Raw genomic sequence first — 14,588 nt, forward strand, 5'->3', positions numbered from 1 at the left:
GGCTCTAAATACTGCCTTCTTTAAACTCTCCTCGAGCTCCCACTTTGGGTATTCCATGTGTTTCCTGCCAGTAACGCCACGCTTACCAAGTGCTCACTGTCAGTACATAACCAAGTTCTCACATCTGGATGGCTGAGCTCTGACCTTGTGTTATCTCTGTGTGTTGGTCCCCCACCCCACCCCGGCTGACCCCTCAGCACCTAAGGTCACCACTGGGTCAACTCCATCACCTGATCTCCCTGTTCTCAGTGCACAAAGTCACACTCAGTAAAGGGTATTAATCATGATACCAAACAAATGAAGGACTAGGTTTGAATTCCTTCTGTATACACTAGAACATGCAAATGTTCGCTTATAGAGGATCTGGGGCAGAGTTAAGACTCAGATATTGGGGGTGGGAGTGGGGGAAGAGAGTGATAGCTTTAGACTGGGGCGAATATAGGTATCCAACAAAAAAATGACTCTTTAGTTCATTTTTAAGAATCCAGTGTGTTCTCATGCCATCCAGCAAGAGATGTTCCAGACACAAGAGGAGCCCAGTGGGGTATCTGTGCCATGTAAATGCCTCCTGCCCCTCTCCCCACTTGCTCACCTCCAGCACCCCTCCAGAGTAATTTCTGCAGCCCATCTGTCTGCCTTGGCCCTCCTCCTGTAGAAGGCCCCCACCCTTTCCTCCCATCCCAGGGCAGAGCCTGCCAACTGGTCCCTGGGCCTGGGACCCACAGTGTGCATTCTGTGCTTCGGCAGGGTATGGGTCTGCCCTCGGGGGAAAATAACCCAGGTAGAAAAGTAGGGAAAGCAAAACAGGTCTTGAAGAGTTTGGATCTGGTTGGAAGAAAGGAGGGAAAAAAGATGTTCCAAAGTGGGAATAGCTGGAACAAAAATGTGGGTGGGGGGGGGAGGGTGGGAATGGGATGACTTGGCCCAGGAGTGAGGAGAATCTGCCCAGCCTGAGCCAAGACCCCAGCCCTGGTGGGTGAGGTGAAACTCTGATCTGAGCACCCTTGGGAGCCAGTCCTTTGAGTGCTGAGGTAATGGTTCCCAAAGCGTTCGTTCATTCAATCAGCAAATGGGTTATTAAGTGCCTGCTGTGTGCCAGGCACTCTGCCAGGAGCTGAGGGTATGGGAGTGGATGGCAGATCTGATCTCTAATTGAGCTCAGCTACAAGGGAAACAAGATTCTAGGAGGGGAAGCAAACCACCATTATCCAGCTCCAGACAGAAGCTGGTTTGTCCCCATTTTACAGTCAAGGAAACTGAGGCTGCCTCCTTGGCCCTCCTAAGAGAACCAGCTCTTGGTCCTTTGCCCCTGGGAAGCTGGGGGAGCGATACGGACTTTCCGGAAAGGCGAAGGTATTGGAAGGGGGGTCCTCTCTCCCCGCCCCTTCCCCGCCCCTTGGCCGCAGCGTGGCGGGGCCGGGAGGGCCTGGGCGGAGCTGGCGTCGCCTCGGGGGCGGAGGGCGACAGCGGGTTCGGCAGGGCACGCAGGCAGACAAGCGAGAAGACCGGCACGGCCGGGAACAGCAGAAGGAGAGGACCACGCGCCGGGGATGTGACTCCGCGACCAGAGAGGACTCGCGCTAACGCACCCGGCGGACCCCGTGAGTGAGTTCCCTCCGCGCCCCGCCGCGCACACAGCCCAGCCTCTCTTCCACTTTCATTTCTTCGGCTGTCCCGGCCTGGCACCGTCCCCAGACGACCTGCGCCCGGAGCAGGCTGCCCACAACCCTGGTTCCGGGGTCCGGGGCTCGGAGCTGGAAAGTCAGGGTGGGGTGGGGGCGCGTCGGTTGAAGAGGGCGTGTCTTCGCAGGCGGAAATTTCAGGCCTGCTCCTCTGGGTCCTACGACGCATCTGTCCTGGCAGCTGGGCTGGGGAGACGGGGGCGTCAGGTGTTCTGGGAGAGATCGAGAAGTGGTCGTGGGTGGCCGAGCGCCACGGGGAGGAGCTGGGAGTCCTCGCCTTGACTTTTCTCTTGGATTTCTGCTCTCAGCGCTCCCGCCCACCACCACCCCGTTAATACACCTCGCTCTACTCTAGGCTGGATTCTGCTTTCCAACTGGGACCAAGATCCTGGGTCAGGACTGGAGGAGTGGCAGGTGTGGCCCTGGCAGGGGGCTGAGTGTCAAAAGCAGGCAGGACCCCTCTGTGGCCTTTATTTGGGAAACCCAGATGCCCACCCAGGGAGCCAGCCATCACTGGCCACTTTAGGAGTGAAAGGACGTCCAGAGTTAGGAAACAGGGGCCAAGAGGGGGACAGGTTCCAGGGAGGGGACAGAGATTTTGTGAGATAAGAGACTCACTAAAGGGATGCGAGTGGGAAGTGAAAACAGACAAGTGGCCTGGGTACAAGGGCATCTATCCATGTTCCCTCCTTTACAAGCTTTCATTTTCTCTGGGAAAGACCCAGGCGTTGACATTCTGCAACGAGAAGGTGGGACCCTCGCTCACTGGTCAGGACACCCAAGTTGCTGTGGAGTGTGGGGGAGGCACAGTGTGTTGGGGGAACAGGAATTAAGTTGGCCTAATGGATGGGAAGATGCTTCCCCTTTTCCTTCACTCCCCTCCTCTCCTTATCTCCACCAGACCAGTGACAAGCAGCTAGGGCAGGAAAATGGCCCTTGACCAGTTGTCATGCCCCACCTTATCCCAGTGTCCCGTTGTGCCATTGGAGATCCCCTGCTTGTGACTTGCTGTGTGAACCCAGGCTCCTAAAGTCCTCTTACGGGGCCTCAGTTTCATCATCCATTCAAGAAGTGAGTTGGATCAGTTGATTTCTCAGAGCTATTTCAACTGGATGATTCTTGCTTTTGAGCTTTCCACAAAGCCTGAGCATCCAGTATGTACCAGGCCTGACCTAGGCTGGGAGGTGAAGCTGGTGGAGGACGAAATGACCAAAGAGTAGTCTCCACCCGAGGACAAAGAGATCTGGGTGCAGTAGAGGAGGCTATGGGAACAGGTAGTGTTCAACTTGACAGTGGGAGTCAAGCCCAGGGACCAGTGTAAGAAAACATACAGAAGCAGGAGTTGGGGGGCTGTTCATGGATCAGGAAGAAACCCAGAGTGGGGCAAGAAAGCTAGGATGAGGTGTTGAATGCCAGGGTAGGTTTGTTGGTAGCTGTCAGTGAGGGGGGCTGTGCAAAGGTGGTGAGCCCAGGGACCCAACTAATTGTAGTGTGATTTTGGAAGCTCCTGCCCTAAGAATAAGGTGAGGTGTTTCTTTTACTTTTTAAAAAAATTTTCTTGGCCATGCCACGTAATGTGTAGGATCTTAGTTCTCTGACCAGGGATTGAACCCACACCGCTTGCATTGAAAGCACAGAGTCTTAACCACTGGACGGCCAGGGAAGTTCCCCAAGCAGAATTTAGATGCAGGGGCATGTGAAGTGTGGAAATCTCCTCTAGGGTCAGGAAGCTTGGGTCCCACACTGAGGGCTTCTTTGGGTGAGAAGTTGATGGGTAGCAGATGGATGGCCTGCCACATCTTGGAGATTTTTTTCAAGATGACAAGATCCTGCAGGGAGACCTGTCCCTGCTCTCCAAACTCCTCTCATTTTACTTGACTTCTCTGCTTCTGGCCTGTGTGTTATGTGCACAGGGAGGAATCCTTGTTTCAAACTTCTCCACTAGCTTGACTTGTTGTCTGACGTGACAACCCACATGTGCCTTTGGTTACACCCAGTTATCACCTTGTTCCCACCCTCCTTTCCCCAAACCTGACCCAGTATTACTAGAGATGTGAGAAAGGAAAATACTCCAGTGTCAGCTCTGTGATCAAGGCCAGGCTTTGTGGCTGTTTTCAAGCCTTAGTCTAAGGTTAGAGTTCAGGACTCAAATTGACAAGGGTCAGGGCCAGGTCAGAGTTCAGCCTGGAGCCAAAGCTGAGTGCTTAGCCTACTCTCAGCCTTAGTGCTTGGTCTGAGGTCAGGATCAGGGTTCATGTGGCTAAATTCCAGTGGGTACCTGGGTCACTGCATTTCCCAAGAGCACAAGTACTCACAGAGAAAATGAGGTGCTTACCCTGGAAGTCCCAGGAACTTGGCCTATGAGTGACCTGGGAAACGGCATGGGCCAAATCCCTGCCTGCTTCAGGGGTCACCCAGCAATGGTGGACAACACTAGAACCCAGGTCTCCTGCCTCAAAGCCTAGGGCTCTTATCATCATCCCCAAAGGCTGTTCTGAGTCTGAGATCCTTCAATTCTAAGAAGCAAAGCAAATTCTGAATTCTGGATGGTCCCAACTGGGTGATATGACTGCATTTTCCTCCCAGTGCCAGGCACATAGTAGGAGCTCTAGGAATGTCTGCCAAATGTCAGGTGCAGTGGGAGGGGCCAGTGGCTTGTTCTGGTTTGGGTGTCAGGCTGGAGAGGCAGGCTTGGGAGGAAAGATCTCCAGCCACTGTTGGAGGAAGTGGTGCCCTTCTAGACCTGCCACCCTCCCCCTCTCCTCCAGTGCCTGCAGCCACATTCAGAGGCCACCCAGCTGGCCATCTGAGAGCTTTTTCCTTTCAGGGTAGTAAAAGGAAAGGACATTTTTGGTAGAAAAGTCCCTCCTGCTCCCTGGGAATCCCCGGTGGCCGGATGGACTACGGGATATCCCAGAGGAAACCGAGGGTGGGGACTCCCTCTGTACCCTCAGCACAATGCCGGCAGGCTCTCCCACGCTGTACCAACTGGCCCATGAGATCCCCAGAGATCATCTCACCCATGCCCCTGCCTCCTGCAGGAGCCTCTGCCAACTCTCTTAATAGTCCACAGCATGTCTGAGGAGCACCTGTTTGGAGCCTAGGCCCAGCCCTCTCTGAGACACAATGAAAGTGGAGAGGAAAGAAAAAAGATGGGAGGGTTGTGGAGGCTTGGCAGGGGGGACCAGGGGAGCTGGAAATAGGGCAGGATACTGGATTGAGGGGATGAGGAGGATTTAGATCCAAGCCAAAAGTCAAGAGGTGAGAGGGCAATGATGTGGCGCAAGTCAAGTCCATCTGGTAAGGACCTGACCACCGTGCTCCCCTCTGCCCTTGGCCTTGGCAGGGCGTCCACAGGTCCTGCCCTTGGAACCTTGGCCCTTGGCCCAGCCTGGCCATGGCGCTGTGCCTGAAGCAGGTGTTCTCCAAGGACAAGACGTTCAGGCCGCGGAAGCGCTTTGAGCCAGGCACGCAGCGCTTTGAGCTGTATAAGAAGGCGCAGGCGTCGCTCAAGTCCGGCCTGGACCTGCGCAGCGTGGTGAGGCTGCCGCCCGGCGAGAACATAGATGACTGGATCGCCGTGCACGTGGTGGACTTCTTCAACCGCATAAACCTCATCTACGGCACCATGGCCGAGCGCTGCAGCGAGACGAGCTGCCCGGTCATGGCCGGCGGGCCCCGCTATGAGTACCGCTGGCAGGACGAGCGCCAGTATCGGCGGCCGGCCAAGCTCTCGGCGCCACGCTACATGGCGCTGCTCATGGACTGGATAGAAGGCCTCATCAACGACGAGGATGTCTTTCCCACGCGCGTCGGTGAGTCCCGCCTGGCAGGCAGGTCAGGCTCCTTTTTTGTTTTGTTTTGTTTTCTCTGGGGCCTCTTTTTGTCTGAAGCTTGAGTGTCCCTCCAGGGACCACCCAGGCAAGACCATGATGATTCTCAGAATCTTCTAGAACAAGCGCCTCAAGGTGCTCCTAGCAAGTTACCCTGTTTGGGCTAATCTGAGTTGCTGCCGCTTGGGAGTCTTTTCTGACTCCTGGCCCCAGGAAAGTAAAGGGAATCAGGACTGGGGGCCAGACAGTATCTCCACTGCCCTGGGCCCTCAGGGCAGAATTTTTCCATTTCAAGCCAGTCAGGGAGCCTTGTCTTAGCTCAGTTAGGCAGCTGGAAGGGTGAGGGTGGGCAGGGGAGATGAGTGACATCATCCTGGCCCTGCTTCTTCACTCAAGGGCAGCAAGAGGGGGCGTTGGCTTAGAAGCTAAGCAGGCATGACCTTGTGTTCATCACTGCAGCTCGCCCTACCTGGCCTCCTGTGTATCTTTGTTAAGATTATGGGAATCAGAGATGGGCGGGCCAGGGTGGTCAGGCCCAGAGGGGAGAAGTCTAAATGCTGAGAGCCTTGAGTCACAAATCACCACCCGCACCCCTCCCCATTTGGTGGCCTGCCCTCTCCTGCACTATTATGTGCAACCCAGGTATCTTCATTTCACATGGGAGGAAAACAGGTGGAGAGATGGACAATGCACTGAATCAGGAGGTACTCAGAACTTGCTCAGCTCTCGTGGGACCCAGGACCCCGACTCTAGATGGGCAGGACAAGTCTGAGGGACCTGGGCTGGGCCTGGAAGAGCTCACAGGGAGACAGGGCTCAGCCTCACCTAAGAGCAGTGAGGAAGGGGAAGGGCCTCATGCAGTGGGGTGATTCAGTGTGGGCCTGTGTCTGAGCTCTTGTTCCCTTTTAGTCTTTAGCCCCAGGCCTGTGAGATCCCAGATGCCTGTGCCTTAACCCTGGGATGACTCTGCCACAGCAGAGAAGAGGGTGTAGCCTCAAATTCAACTGTGAGCATGGGAGACTGTGCAGAAATCGTGCCTTTTTCACAGGTCCTGGGATTTCTCGCTGGCAGGGTCTATAGCATTTATTTGAGGGGTGCTGGGTGCAGTGCAAAGAGGGCTTGAATTCTTCCTCCAGTCTATACTAATTAATAGTTATGTGGCCTTGGGCAAGTGGTTCTATGCTTATGCACCTCTGTTTTATCAAATCTAGAGTGGCTGCCATATCCATTATCATACCAGGCTAAAGGTGCAGAGGACCCAGCACAGGGCCTGGCTCACGGATGGAAGGTTCTTGCAGGTGTTATTGAATGTTTGAAGGACTGAGAAATATCTGCATTCATTCTTGAATATTTAGGAACTCTCAGGATTGGGGTCTGAGGCCTACTGTGTGAATGTTGCAAAGGGGAAGAAGTCAGGTGGGGTTGGAGAGGCAAGTCAGGATCAGATCATGAAAGGCTTTGAGTAGCTACCATGCTGGGAAGACAGGACTCAATCCTGAAGGCCCATAATTTAAAAAGTGGGGCCCCCCCCGAAAAAGTGGGCTCCAGATATTGATGAACTCCCCTTGGAATTGCATCCAACAGTATTGTGTGCAAGCACCTACAGATGCACATGTTTCTGGAGAGAACTGTGGCATAACTTCCATGATAGTCTCAGCAGGGCTGGTCAGTGATCCAGCAAGGCTGTAGAGTCCTGTTCAGGGTGATGGGGAAATTGGAAGATGATTTGTATTTCAGCAGCGGAGAGGCACAGTGAGCTTTGTGCTTCATTAAAAAGGGAAGTACGGGAGAAAGCAAACCTTAATCTCTGTTTCCCACAAGGAAGTGTGCTAGGGAAAGAGGCCATCCTGGGCAGTGTGGGGGAAGGGCAGGGTTGGGTAGAGTTTCATCAAAAGGTTGCTGATGTCCTGTATCTATCTGCCCATCCCACCCCCTAGGAGTTCCCTTCCCCAAGAACTTCCAGCAGGTCTGCACCAAGATCCTGACCCGCCTCTTCCGCGTCTTTGTACACGTCTACATCCACCACTTTGACAGCATCCTCAGCATGGGGGCCGAGGCACATGTCAATACCTGCTACAAGCACTTCTATTACTTCATCCGCGAGTTCAGCCTGGTGGACCAGCGGGAACTGGAGCCACTGGTGAGGCCAAGCCCCCACTGCCCTCCCCTACCAGGGCTAGCCTCTGTGAGTTTTCAGATCCAAAGGCTCCCTGCTTTAAGAAAATCCAATACCCAAGTGGATATATTAGGGGACTGCAACTCATTTAACAGTGGATATTGTACTTTAATAGCGAATTCATTCAAGTATCAGTTTACAGACACAGGTCTACAGCCTGGAGTTGGGGGGTGGTGGTGGCAAGCAGGGGCCAGGCTCAGGCAGAAGAGTTGCCAGGCCCTGTGGTTTGGGAAGGGGCTGCCTGGTACACTGAGCTCTGACTGACCCCTCCTCACCTCGTGTCTCTGCAGAGGGAGATGACAGAGCGGATTTGTCACTGAGCCCAGACCTGGACCTTGTTGACCGTCAGATGGACCATCTGAACACAGAGTGTCCAGGGGCGAGGACCCTCAGAAGTCTGGTGGCAGAGGAACCTGAAGGCCCTGGAGCCCCTCCACACACCCAAAGCCCCTGAACTTCTGGTTCTCAGGAATCTGCCCACATGTCCTCCTGACTGCTTGGGAATGGAGAAGGGAAGAGCTTAAAGGCGGGCAGACAGGAGGCAAGGAGGAGCTAACCCCCCAGCATGAAGTCTAGAGGGTTTCTGCTCTGACACTTGACCCTTCCACAGTGCTTCCCAAGCCTGTTTGGGGAGTGTGGATGTGGCTAAAGTGATGGCAAGAAAGGTGCAAGAGCATGAGCAGCTGGTCTGTGAGTGGACACAGATGAGATGTGTGTATCTGTGTGTATGTGTGTGATATTGACTATGGGGTATGTCTGTGAGAGCAAGCTGCCTTAGACCCTTCCTGGCACATGGGCCCTCCATAAATGTTAGGTAAATGGATAGATGGATGGAAGGAAGCAGGGACTAGGGCCTTCAGACCATGACCACTTAGAAATGATGACAAGTCAGTTACCCCATTTGGTGTGCCTGACCTTGTGTGTTAAGTGCACAAACTGTGGTTGTAGATGTAGCTCCATATATGAACCTTCCAAGCCACCATCTTCCATCAGCATGAGTTCTGAGGAGCTAGTAGGAGGTAGGAAGGGGAGCCCTATCCTGAGTACCTAAAATCCTGGCCCACCGTAGACACAGGTTAGGATTTGCTCAGCCACAGATGCTCATGCACTATCATTTCCCTCATCCCTCTGCCTCCAGGAAGGCCTGGTTATAGACAGCCTCCTAGGCATCAGGGGTGATCCCTCATGTCCGCAAAGGTCCTCTGTCCTTAAATCAGGAATCATACACTCCAGTCTAGCTCCCCAGATCTCCAGATGTGGTTGTGAGGATCTGAAACCCAGTAGAAGATAATCCTCCAACTCACAGAGCTAATGAACTTGAACTGGGAAACTCCAGTGCTTTATCTCCCATCTGAGATATTGAGGACCACATAGCTGTGAACAGACTCTTCCAGGCTTGGAGAGCCTGCATCCTGCAAGTACCTCCCTCCTTCCCAACCATCCCTGAGACATTCCAGCTGGTTGGATCTCAGAGCATAGCTATCCACAGAGAAACTGGCATGGTCATTCAGCACTTATTACTCAGCACCTCCATGTCCAGCCCTGCACCCAGACCCACAAGTGAGAAAACTGAGGCAGGGACAGGGCCCTCCTCTCCTGGAGATGGTGGGCTAGGGGGCCCAGGATGGAGAACCAGAAGGAATCTGAGGATCATCCAGTCTCGCTCACAGAACCATCCGTGGACACAGGAGGAAACTGAAGCCAGAAGAGAGGTGGGAGAAATTGTCCAAGGCCTCCCAGCAAAGCTTTTGTGGAGCTGGAGTAGAAACCAGGGGTTCTGACTTTCACCCCAGGCCTGTGGATTGCCACACAGGGAGATGAGAGCACTCCAAAGGAGTGTTTGACAGCTCTCTCCAGAACACAGCTGTTTTTTGCTTTGAGCAAGGATTTCTAGCCTGATGCCAGAGTACCCCACCACCCCTGTGGTCTGCTGGGGTTGTCTGCTGAGCCAAGCCTCCAAAATCATGCCCCTCTCCATGGCCCTGCCGCTGCCAGATCTCTGGGGAAGCACAGGGGGCTCCTGGGGGCAGCCATTTGGACCTGGGACAGCTGCCTCCAGAGAAGTTCCCGAGGGAAACACTGGCTCAGCAGCTTCAGAAATTCTGGCGTGGGGCTGGGGGTCCTGGGGGGAGTCAAAGATTCTCCCAAAAAGGACTGGATATTGGGAGTTGGAGTCTAGGCTACTGCCAGTGCTGATTATGAAAGGGGGGTGGGGGTGGGATGGGGGCAGTCTATTTTATGTGAAACAGAGGGAAGATTTATCTTTGTTATTTTAGGTAAAATAAAGGAGGCAAACTAAAGGGCCTGGTGGGAAGCTGTGGTCTGGGTGCCACATGGCTTCTGGGCAGGCTGTGGAAGGAACTGGGCCAGAATGGGGCAGGGAGGGCTTTGTGTCCTGAGATCCTGGGCCTTGTGAAGGGCTGGCTGGTGTGGTCACGTCTGGCCCAGCTCTCCAGGGTGGAGACACTGAGGTTTTCCCCGGGGCTCTAAGAATTCAGGACCTAGAATTCCTGGGCTAGGCTAGGAACCTTAGAGTGGGGAGGGCTGGGCCTTACCTTCGGAGAACTCAGTCTCTGGAGAGTCATTGTTTCAGCTCAGCGCACCTGGCACAGGCCACTCTCACCCATCCTATTAATCTGGGTAGTTTATTGGAGCTAATGGGTTAAGGGACAGGACAGAAATGCAGCCGTAACCCTAATCAGAGCAGAAGAAGGCCGTCTTAAGAGAAGGCTGTTTGTTGGGTGCTGGTTAGAGCTCTAAGTGGGGGTGGCAAGACATGGGCTGACTCCTAAGTTTATTCCCCAGGGACACCTGAAGCTCTGAGCTCAGGTCCTGCTATCAGTCCACAGCCCCTTAACGCCAACTGCCTAGATAAGAGTTGAAAAAAAACAGCTTTGTTCTTAAAGAGTCAGCAAAGACCCACCTAGACCTCTTCTTTCTCCCTAAGAAGGAGACAGCCTGGCTTTATGCAGTGGCTCTCCTAGGAGGCAGAGACCTGGGTTCGAGTCCCATCCCAGCCCAGCCCCCAAGATATTCTGGCACATTCCTTTCTCCTCTGAACCTCAGTTTCCCCCATCTCCTTCATGATCAGGTGTGGGAGGAAGGGACTTACTGATTTCTAAACTCCTGGTTACTCAGTTTGTGGATCATTCACAATAATAACAAATACTATGTGTTAGGTATGGGCTTTCCAGGTAGCTCAGTGGTAAAGAGTCCACCTGCCAATGCAGGAGACTCAGGAGATATGGGTTCCATCCCTGGGTCAGGAAGATTCCCCTGGAGAAGGGAATGGCAACCCACTCCAGTATTCTCGCCTGGAAAATCCCATGGGCAGAGGAGCCTGGCGGGCTACAGTCCATGGGGTTGCAAGGAGTCAGACACGACTGAGCAACTGAGCACGCACCCTGTGTTAAAACTCTAAATGCTTGACATGTAATAGCTTGTTGAATCATTTGTTGCCTGGCTGCCTTCCTGATGCCCAGTGTCCCTCTTTTCATTGCTGTAGGTGTCTAAGGCCCTCCACTCTGCAGCCCCTTCCTCTGGCTTACCAGAGGAGGCCCCAGTCCAGCATTCTAAAAGGTGGCTTTGCTTGCACACCTCCTATGACAGGTCACTCACTACTTCCTCAATTACTAGACTCAGAAACTTCAGGCTCTGGGATCACAGTTGTTCTGGAATACACCATATAAAGGTAGATTTACCTCAGAACTGTGTGGCCAAGACCTGTACCTTACATGAGAATGTCTGAATGCATCAGAAAGCCCTCATAAAACTACTTTGAGAAATTCAGAGAGGGATGCTTGGAGAAGACTAGACAGAAAAAGAAGATAAAAGAGAGAGCTGGGGCCTCAGCTACACAAAGAAAAGAGCCCCCATAGGGCAAAACTTGGCAAGAGAGATCTGGGGAGAGGCAGTGTATTGAATGCAGAAGGGCAGCCAGGCTGCAGAAGGCTTTGTTTTCCTGTTGGCTCAGGAGCCATAAAAATATTTGGAGCAGGGAATAGGGAAGCATGCCATTTGCCCCACCCTGGAGCAGAGCATTCACCTGCTGAGTAAAGGATGCCCCAATATCCTTGGCCCTCATGAACACTGTAGCCTCTTGGAGGTTGTTTCCTGCTGGTACTCCTACTGCCCCACCCTCAGGAGCTGTGTGGAGTGTATGGTGAAGGGAGCCACAGGCATGGCTGGAACTCCATCTGATGTGGGGAGACCTTTCTTAAGACTTTACTCCTCTGAGTCCCTGGAGCCTTCATCTCTGTTTAACTGAACTTGGTTGCCATGTGGGGCACATAGCAATTTTGAGAACCTCGGCTGGAACCTAAGCCTGAGTGACTCAGGATCATCTGGCTATTGAGAAATTCAGTTCAGTTTAGTTCAGTTGCTCAGTCGTGTCCAACTCTTTGCAACCCCATGGACTGCAGCATGCCAGGCTTCCCTGTCCACCAACTCCCGGAGCTTGCTCAAACTCATGTCCATTGAGTCAGTGATGCCATCCAACAATCTCATCCTCTGTCATCTCCTTCTCTCCCCACCTTCAATCTTTCCCAGCATCAGGGTCTTTTCCAATGTGTCAGTTCTTCACATCAGGTGCCCAAAGTACTGGAGCTTCAGCTTCAGCATCAGTCTTCCCAACGAATATTCAGGATTGATTTCCTTTAGGATGGACTGGTTTGATCTCCCGGCAGTCCAAGACACTCTCAAGAGCCTTCTCCAACACCACAGCTCAAAAGCATCAATTCTTCAGCTCTCAGCTTTCTTTGTGGTCCAACTCTCACATCCATACATGACTACTGGAAAAATGATAGCTTTGACTAGATGGACCTTTGTCGGCAAAATAATGTCTCTGCTTTTTAACATGCTGTTTAGATTGGTCATAGCTTTTCTTCCAAGGAGCAAGCGTCTTTTAATTTCATGGCTGCAGTCACCATCTGCAGTGATTTTGGAGCCGAAGAAAATAAAGTCTGTCACTGTTTCCATCATTTCCCCATCCATTTGCCATTAAATGACGGGACCGGATGCCATGATCTTAGTTTTCTGAATGTTGAGTTTTAAGCCAGCTTTTTCACTCTCCTCTTTCACTTTCTTCAAGAGGCTCTTTAGTTCCTCTTGGCTTTCTGCTATAAGGGTGGTGTCATCTGCATATCTCAGGTTATTGATATTTCTCCCAGCAACCTTAATTCCAGCCTGTGCTTCATCCAGCCCAGCGTTTCGCATGATGTACTGTGCATGTAAGTTAAATAAGCAGGGTGACAATATATAGCCATGATGTACTCCTTTCACAATTTGGAACCAGTCCGTTGTTCCATGTCTGTCCCCGTTCTAAATGTTGCTCCTTGACTTACATGCAGATTTCTCAGGAGACAGGTAGGGTCGTCTGGTATTCCCATCTCTTTAAGAAATTTCCAAACACGCAAACCTTTTAAGAAATTTTACAGAACTCGTTCTCGTTTTTAAAAAGACTGGCAGCATTCAAAATATCCCTCCCAAGCATGCAGAAGCGCTCGGTAAATATAATTATACCTGCTCCTTGCCTGGCTTCCTCCTTCCAGGGGCTTCCCAGGACTCCAGACCTCCAGTCCGAAAAGGTAGCGTCTGAAGGCGCCAGGCCCCGCCCCCTACCCCAGCAATCTCCCCGCCCCCTTCCATCACGCCTGCGCAGTGTACTTAGTAGGCCACACCCCTTTCCAGCGCGTAGCCAACAGGGCGCAGGCGCAGCTCCGCCCCTCATGCCTCTCTTAGGTCGGGCCCTCCCCTCGGGGCTAGTACTGCCTCTTCCGCGTTCTCCGGGGAGTGTTCTGTAGGTGGAGTGCGAGCGACCTATACCGCAGGGAGGCAGCTGAGGTAAAGCCCAGACAGCGAGATATCTCTGCGAGTAAAATGGGGCGCCCACGGGGGAGGGGAGGCGCCCCGTGAATGAGTCCTGTTCCTGGGAAGGAGCTGTCGGGACTTTCGGAGCGGCCCGAGGTCACGACCAGATTCTATTCTGTTGCCGGCCGGGCGGGCAGGCGGGGGCGGACAGCTGAAGGAGCAGCTTCTTTAAGACTCTCCTTGGAGCTCTGTCTGGGACGAGCTCTGGGGGCATCGTGTGTCTCCAGTCCGGGCTCAGCCGGCGCCTGGGTTCGGGGCTTGGGTTGTGATAGGTGTCCGAGATCGGAGTTTAGCCAGGGGCCGGTTTGAGACTCGGTACGATTCAGGCTGTATGGCTGGACTCAAGGCTCAGGCAGTCCAGCGTCATGAATAGTTTTTCATGTGAGGAATGTTTCATATCTGTGTACTCCATTATTTTAAAGTGAACTGTTTTCACTTAAAAGTTCCTGCCTTGTGTGGGTCGCTGTACTGTGAGGAGAGAGAATAGTGTGAGAAACAATCTGTCTCCTTAGGGAGTGTCCAGGCTACCATGTCAGATGGTCAGCGGCCGATCAGAGGCCAGCGTGGGTGACAGGATTGAAATGTTGGAAATGCTCGAGAGTTTGGGTCAGGCAGTCCCGGGTTCAGATCTCACCTCTGCCACTTAACTAGCTGTGTGCCCTCACCACGCTGGCCTCTGATCTGCCATTGACCATCTGACAGGTGGCTGAAATTAACTCCCTAAGGAGACAGACTGTATCTGCCACTTAGTAGCTGTGCAAGTTGTTGTCCCACCCAGAGCTTTAGCTTCTCTTGTATTAAAAGGGCATAGGAGGGTCATTGTGAAGGTGAGTTGCAGTCCCCTAGTGTGGCATCTGTCATGAATTGGGTGCTGAATATTTGGTGTATGAAATGAGTGTGATTTCTAGGAATTAGGTCATTTTGGACATTAGAAAGGCCTTGGGGGAAGAGTTAAGGTGATCTAGGTTTTGAAGCCTCAGTGGGTTTACAGGTGGAGCTGACCTTGCAGGTTGGATCAGTGCTTATTGA

The 14,588-nt window shown here is 52.9% G+C and overlaps 2 protein-coding genes and 1 long non-coding RNA gene across 20 annotated transcripts in view; 2 read left to right on the top strand and 1 right to left on the bottom strand.

The window, feature by feature from the left end:
* Positions 1–1,449: 1,449 nt before the first annotated feature.
* On the top strand, positions 1,450–9,991 carry MOB3C (MOB kinase activator 3C). Of its 3 annotated transcripts, XM_081488509.1 has the most exons (5): positions 2,038–2,096; positions 2,584–2,753; positions 5,029–5,497; positions 7,453–7,655; positions 7,982–9,991. In XM_081488509.1, exons 3-5 carry the CDS (start codon positions 5,080–5,082, stop codon positions 8,009–8,011), a joined length of 651 nt encoding a protein of 216 aa, XP_081344635.1. In that variant the 5' UTR covers positions 2,038–2,096; positions 2,584–2,753; positions 5,029–5,079; the 3' UTR covers positions 8,012–9,991. The 3 variants fall into 3 exon arrangements, with proteins under 3 accessions (XP_081344634.1, XP_081344633.1, XP_081344635.1); XM_081488508.1 differs by lacking the exons at positions 2,038–2,096; positions 2,584–2,753 and adding an exon at positions 1,450–1,605; XM_081488507.1 differs by lacking the exons at positions 2,038–2,096; positions 2,584–2,753 and adding an exon at positions 1,450–1,601.
* LOC145505740 (uncharacterized) lies at positions 7,779–13,294 on the bottom strand. Its single transcript, XR_014053247.1, has 2 exons — positions 13,212–13,294; positions 7,779–13,107 (listed from the first exon to the last, which is right to left on the bottom strand). It is a non-coding gene; the product is annotated as an uncharacterized LOC145505740 (long non-coding RNA).
* Positions 13,295–13,481: 187 nt separating this feature from the next.
* MKNK1 (MAPK interacting serine/threonine kinase 1) overlaps positions 13,482–14,588 on the top strand; it is a 42,706-nt gene continuing 41,599 nt past the window's right edge. For all 16 annotated transcript variants that reach the window (XM_081488511.1, XM_081488521.1, XM_081488515.1 and 13 more), the window contains exon 1: positions 13,482–13,532. The gene's annotated coding sequence lies outside the window, so the exon portion shown is untranslated. The remainder of the gene's footprint in view (positions 13,533–14,588) is intronic.

Source organism: Giraffa tippelskirchi, chromosome 5 (assembly GCF_054371585.1).
Source record: "Giraffa tippelskirchi isolate mGirTip1 chromosome 5, T2T-mGirTip1v1.2.pri, whole genome shotgun sequence".
Taxonomy (NCBI): domain Eukaryota; kingdom Metazoa; phylum Chordata; class Mammalia; order Artiodactyla; family Giraffidae; genus Giraffa; species Giraffa tippelskirchi.

What these genes read in the sequence shown, in the direction of transcription:
- MOB3C (XM_081488508.1), top strand. Translation starts at nt 5,080, where the DNA reads ATGGCGCTGTGCCTGAAGCAGGTGTTCTCCAAGGACAAGACGTTCAGG. An exon ending in TGTCTTTCCCACGCGCGTCG is followed by an intron (nt 5,498 to 7,452) that starts GTGAGTCCCGCC and finishes CCCACCCCCTAG; the next exon opens with GAGTTCCCTTCCCCAAGAAC. An exon ending in AGCGGGAACTGGAGCCACTG is followed by an intron (nt 7,656 to 7,981) that starts GTGAGGCCAAGC and finishes GTGTCTCTGCAG; the next exon opens with AGGGAGATGACAGAGCGGAT.